Source organism: Triticum urartu, chromosome 4A, assembly GCF_056163025.1.
Source record: "Triticum urartu cultivar PI428250 chromosome 4A, HENAU_Tu73, whole genome shotgun sequence".
NCBI lineage: Eukaryota > Viridiplantae > Streptophyta > Magnoliopsida > Poales > Poaceae > Triticum > Triticum urartu.
Window position 1 is genome coordinate 605,268,875 of NC_141876.1, and position 6,538 is coordinate 605,275,412.

At 44.6% G+C, this 6,538-nt stretch overlaps 1 protein-coding gene across 1 annotated transcript; it reads left to right on the forward strand.

Annotated features, from left to right (window-relative positions):
* Positions 1-3,215: 3,215 nt before the first annotated feature.
* Positions 3,216-6,041, forward strand: LOC125554984 (uncharacterized). Its single transcript, XM_048718319.2, has 3 exons — positions 3,216-4,184; positions 5,420-5,566; positions 5,694-6,041. Exons 1-3 carry the CDS (start codon positions 3,216-3,218, stop codon positions 6,039-6,041), a joined length of 1,464 nt encoding a protein of 487 aa, XP_048574276.2.
* The last annotated feature ends 497 nt before the right edge of the window (positions 6,042-6,538 follow it).

Here is a 6,538-nt window from a genome sequence, read left to right on the forward strand (position 1 = left end):
GCTCAAATAGGATATGTGGTTGCCCAAGTGGCCGTTCATGTTTAGTTTACACCTCCGAGTGGCCTATGTTTTGCCGGAGTGTTGATTAATTTCCGTTCCGGCAAATTTCAGGCGCTCGATATGTCCTTTTTTAGCAAAGGTCATGCCGGATTTTTCCGTGAATTCTGGCATGACTTGTGCTAGAATATGTAGGAAATATCGAGTGACCTGGATTTTCTCAAAAAATAATGATCTAATTTAGGTTTTTTAGTACATATATTTAATTGTACAAGTTTAATATTTGAATTATGAACGTAGGAAATGTCGTACTCGGACGATGACAGTCTCCCGGGGGAGTGCAACTGGTGCCACGACGATCGAAGTATGTGCGACAGGTTCGTTGAGCTGGACGAAGATCGGCGCTTCAGCATTAAGCTCGAGGAGACCTTCGATGTATTTGTTGTTATTTTTTAGTTTAAGAAATTATTCGGGATGTATTAGTGATAGCTTATACGGTTTTTGCTTTTGCAGAAATCAAGGAGCCCCTCAATCATCCCCGCCGTCGTCCCCGTCACCGACCCCCTCCGACATCGAGGTGAGACCATCCAAATATCCATGTATATCTTGTGTTGCTCAAATAGGATATGTGGTTGCCCAAGTGGCCGTTCATGTTTAGTTTACACCTCCGAGTGGCCTATGTTTTGCCGGAGTGTTGATTAACTTCCGTTCCGGCAAATTTCAGGCGCTCGATATGTCCTTTTTTAGCAAAGGTCATGCCGGATTTTTCCGTGAATTCTGGCATGACTTGTGCTAGAATATGTAGGAAATATCGAGTGACCTGGATTTTCTCGAAAAATAATGATCTAATTTCGGTTTTTTAGTACATATATTTAATTGTACAAGTTTAATATTTGAATTATGAACGTAGGAAATGTCGTACTCGGACGATGACAGTCTCCCGGGGGAGTGCAACTGGTGCCACGACGATCGAGGTATGTGCGACAGGTTCATTGAGCTAGACGAAGATCGGCGCTTCAGCATTAAGCTCGAGGAGACCTTCGATGTTGAAACGGTGCGCAACAACGACAAGTGTTTTTTTCGTAATTAAGCATGACTTCAACTATTTCAACGTCTAATTTTCATCTTTTACAATTCGACTAGCTTATCCCATGCCATGAAAAATGCTATGTCTTGGAGAGGATGGGTTTTGAAGACCATGAAAATTTTCAAACAAAGAAAATACACCTAAGGACCCATCATGATATCAATTTTGAAGTAAATCTGTACAATTCTCAGAGCGTAACCCATTTTGGTTGCCAAAATTGGGAATCACTTTGCAAAATGTATGGTTTTTATGAGGGTATGATTGTCACCATGGATCTTGGTGATCCTGACATCGAGCAAGACAATATGGACATTTGGGCCCTTCTTGATACGCTTCCGATTCTACAGCAATGTGAGTTTCTCAAACATAGTTATTAACTAATTTATATTGTTTATTTCAAAATAGTTAACAGCTTATTTCCACTGACAGCTTATTTTGAATCTTCAAAGAATGTGCAGAAGATGGTAGACAAAACTCACTACACTGATGGCTCTGAATTAACTTATAAGGAGAAAAGTCATCTGATTGCTTATTGTACTTATCTTGAGAATTACAATACCTATTATCGAACTCCTCCAAATTATGGTGAATACGTGCCACTAGTGCACGTGTTGAACCACGGTAACTTCTATGGAGATACTCTGGTAAGATTTTTTTACTATTATGACATCCGTGCATCTTTTGCATACTTCTAAAACTAGTACATCATTGCTAACTACGAAGTTATTACTATGTTTTTCAACATAAAATCCCGATGGATTGTGTGCCTCATCTGATATATCAGAATGGTCGCCTTGCAGTTCTGAACATACAGCCAGGTCAATCTAAGGAGCTCACCTGTGCATATCGGATTTCTAAAACCGGTGAACACATGCTAATCAAAGAATAGAAAAAATGTTTGGACATTCACAAGGAGGTTCTTGGAAGTAACATTAAGCGAAAGGCAAGAATTGGAGACAGGATAATCTCCATTCTCCATAATGGAGAGTCAGGGGCTATCTTGTTTTTTGTTATTTTACCTTACAGAATATAGTAGGTCCTAAGAGAATGTAGTAGGTCCTATGAGGTACAATATGTTTATTATGTGATACAATGTGTTAGAGTTGATGATTAGGAGTACTTGTGATTACGACTAGTGACCAATTTGCTATGTGATGTCTCATTGATGAAAACGATGATCTTGAGGAGGTGTTATATGACAATGATGTATTATGATGATAAGTTGTTAATGATATGATGATGATGATGATGATATTTATTATATCATTGGGTGAAAGAATTATGAACTAGTTTCAAGTGGATGGACATCCACTTGAAACTAGTCTATGGTTCTTTCACCCCGTGATGTAATAACTCATTATGATGTAAAAACACTTTCTAAATTCCTGTTGTATGAAAACTTGTGTAAAGGTGTACGAATACAACATGAAATAAAAAAGTAATAAAATACGAAATAATAGTAGCAGCGCGGACAGGGAGAAGCGCTACTACTAATTACCAGTAGCGCTCCTCCGGGAAGTCGCTACTACTAAGTGGATTTAGCAGTAGCGTGGGCGGAGGCACGCTACTGCTATACGTTAGCTGTAGCGCCTTATCAGTAGCGCATCGCCCCGCGCTACTGATAGGCCTAAAACCCGCGCTGCTGCTAGGCTTTTCCCTAGTAGTGTTAGTAGATAGAAAAAATCCTAGTCTGCGTGTAATTGCGTGTAACTCTTTGTATGTTTAGCATTATTGGATGGAGCACCACGAGGAAGGGAGTTGCCCCCGGTGTCGAGGAGTGGGGACGCGAGCTGGGCCGTTGATGAACGACGCGAACGATTGGAACAACGACTGCTGCTTTGAGATTCGGTTTGCCAGCTGGCGCACATATGGTAGAGGGTCTTCAGATTGGGTATGTACGACCCTGGTCGTATACGATTTTTCCCATGAAAAAAATCAGGAATCCAACACGCCGGTTGGTTGAACTAATTTTTTTAGGGAAGTTGGTTGAATTATTAATTGACAGGTCGAGCAGGACTTAATCTGTTATTAGGAGTCCACCAAAATCCATCTCCGCCGCCGTACGTATTACCAGAGGGAGAGGAGAAGGGCTCCATTACGGGACGAGACGATCGAGGAGGGTTTTGCATCGATGGAGTTGCGATCGGGCCGCCGCCTCACCTCTCTGCCGCCGCGCAACAAGTCATCGCCGTCCAACATCGATATCGGCCAGGATGAGGACGTGATCAGCACGCTTCCCGACCACCTCCTCCTCGGAATCCTCGAACGCCTCCACCTGCGTGAGGCGCTCCGTGTCGGCGCCGCCTCCACGCGCTGGCGCCACCTCCCACACCAGCTCTCGCACCTAGAGCTCGGGGTCGACCAGTTCCATGGCACCACGCCGGTCGAGATCATGGACGCGTTCACGGGCGCGGTGCGGAGGTTGCTCTCCGTGTGTCCTCCTCCGTGCCCCGCGTGCAGTCGTGCCATCAAGACCCTCGTCCTACGCTTCTACATGTCGGACCCTCTGCAACTGAGCTCCATCGGCGGCGTCATTGAGGACGTCGTCAGCCGCGGCGAGACTGAATGGCTCGAGTTTTATATATTACCGCCGGCCTCGAGCAACGACAACACCACTCAGCTGCTCGCCGAGTTGGGGCTGGCGGAGCGGTTCATGTCCTTCTCCCGTGCCTGCCCCGTCGCCTTCCGGTGGCTCACCAGGCTAACCCTCCAGAACCTAGCGTTTGGAGACGATGACATCGCGGGCTTCATTAAAGCTTGTGATAAGCTCAAGCACTTCATCCTGATATCTTGCCGACTGGTTGACCATCACTCCGCACTCAAGATCGACACACCGTGCTCCGGGCTCCAGAAGCTTCAGTTCCTTGACTTTGCTTGCACATGTATCGAGCTCATCTCCGTCCCCAAGCTAAGAGAAATATGGTGCTGGTCTTGGCCCTGCGACTGCGAGAGCCCTCCACTGCACTTCGGCCACGTTCCCCAACTTCTTGAAGTGAACCTCGGTTCACGTGCTCGGGTGTGGCAGGCACCATTTGCGCTAAGCGAGTGCTTGAGTGCCACAAATCTGTCGAGATTGTATCTCAATTTTAGTTGCGAAATGGTAAGTTTATTTCTACACTCCACATGAATTCCTCTTACGCATCTAGTACATGTTCTTGAGACTGGTTTTTTAACACCAGGGTGTCTAGACACCCCATTATCTTAACCGTTTGCTATGGCTGTCCTGCATCGTGATCCGGTCCCTAGTCTGCCACAGCGTTTGTGATTTGCAGTGCTGCAGTATTAGCCAACCGACGCACGTAGGGCCACCTTCTGTTCCATCCGATCACAGCAACCATACTTTTTCTCCCAAGACTTGTCACTTTCACGTGTGAGAAAGTAGTGAGAGTGAGACAGGAGAGAGAGGTAGCTTTTCTCTCTCACAGAGGAGCTATGAGAGAGAAGGGAGTGAGCCGTTGTGTGTGAATCTGTGAGATAAAAAGAGGATCAGAGAGAGGCGTGTGGGTGAAAGAAAAAAAAAAAGCAGAGAGAGGTAATGCAAGAGGGAAGGAAAAGAGCAGAGTCTTGTCTTCGTTCCATATTCTACTGATGGCAACTGTAGAGTTAGTATCGGTTAGTTTAGACTTAACTAACTCAAAAATATTCAAATAGAAGGGTTAGTTTGAGTTAGATGCATCTAACCCATCCAAAAAACTAACCCATCCAAGAGGTGCTTATTTGGGTTAGTTCTTCTCGGGACCATTAAAAAACATATTTTTCTCTTACTCTTCCCGCAGCAGATCCCTCCCCACTTTCACGAAGCTTCTCATCCTCTCCCTCCCTCCCTCTCGCACTGCCCGTGAAAGCGCCTCGCCGTATTCGCGCTCCATCTAACCCTGTCATCCAAACACCTTTTTGGTTAGAGTTAGTTTAAGGTTAGTTTAGGGTTAGAATCTAACTCTAACCTCTAACCGAGTTAGAGTATTCAAACAGGGCCACAGATGAGGATGTTGCCTTGCTCAATCATTCAACACTAGAGGGTGCATCGGTGGTCACGTGACTACAGTGAAGTTACCTGCCACATTTGTCGGCAACCGGTGAGGAAATAGCGCGCAGTTGCCACTGCTCAGCCCTATGTCCTACCCTACTACTAGGCGCCTACCTGCATAAATGGGCTGACAAAGTTGGCTGAATCTGCAAATGGCCTGATCCCAGTCAGACTCCAGCACAAATCTCAACGGAACTGCACGGCCAGATAAGGGGGTGCCGGGAGTCCCGGGAGCTACCACACCTTTTTGTTCTTTTCTTAGTACCTACTAATTATGGTTGTCTGTTGTGTTCTTGCTTTTGCTGCAGATTTGGATTCAACTAGAGCATCCTAAGCACCTCACTACAATATTTAGAAACCTGACCGAGGTGTATCTTTACTTTATCTTTCCTGAGTGCGATCTGAACTGGACCATGTTTATTGTCGAAGCTGCACCTGCCCTACTGAATTTTACAGTAAGCTTCACCTTGAACTTAAATACTGGTATTGCAGGTTTCATTTCTTTTATAACCTGATATGTAACTTCAATTGGTTCTACGTTATTCTGTAATATGTATTTATCTTCTGTGTGCATGCATGAAGTTGTTTCGAAATCAACATCCATGTGTCAAACCGTCTGAGTATAGTTCCCAGAAGACCAACATGTTGTGGGAACCATCCAAGGATTGGAAGCACTTGAACTTGAAGTTACTGGTGATGGCAGGGTTCGAGGAGGAAGACAAGGTGACAAACTATCTAAGGTTGTTCATGGAACGAGCCGTGGGCTTGAAGAGAATCGAGCTGCGTGGTAAACACCCTTGTGATGAGTGTAATGCCATGGACCTTGAACTTGAGTCCACAAGATCCCTTGTTGACAAAGCTAGCAGGTATCGGATTAAGGAGCGACTCACACATGAATTCTCCTTGTCTGTCAAGATAACAATATGTTGATTGTCAAAGAGTTATAACAATCTCTTAAAATAAGTGCTCATGGCTGCTACTAGAGCGATGATTGCGCCTAGTCAGTTGTAATTTTTGGCTAGTTTTGGATATTGGTAGTGAGAAAAACTTATGGGTAATATATTTAAACACTTGTTTTAAATAACTACTGTATTGGATTTACGCACCTATTTTCAGAATTTTACTTTGGAAACCTGAAATGCTCGCATCCTAATGAATGTGGAGTTGGGAGAGCAATTCCAATCAAGATGTGGAGTCCGTCAGGGTGACCCTGGGCCGGTCCTGGGCGAACCTATAACCCGGGGCCCTTTGACATAAACATCAATAATAACCAATGTACATATTTATACATGAAATCTTACTATAGTAAACACTTTGAAGTGCATCAAAAAGAATGTTCATATGAAATATGGACATATCTTCTGGCGATGTGCAGTCTCCTCTTGGTGACTCGGCCTCTAAACCTCTCGACGTGGTAGTAGTGTGCG

Bases quoted from the DNA above. Each gene is read 5' to 3' on its own strand.
- LOC125554984 (XM_048718319.2), top strand. From the start codon at position 3,216: ATGGAGTTGCGATCGGGCCGCCGCCTCACCTCTCTGCCGCCGCGCAAC. The intron at 4,185-5,419 runs GTAAGTTTATTT...CTTTTGCTGCAG, and splicing joins TCAATTTTAGTTGCGAAATG to ATTTGGATTCAACTAGAGCA. The intron at 5,567-5,693 runs GTAAGCTTCACC...GCATGCATGAAG, and splicing joins CTGCCCTACTGAATTTTACA to TTGTTTCGAAATCAACATCC.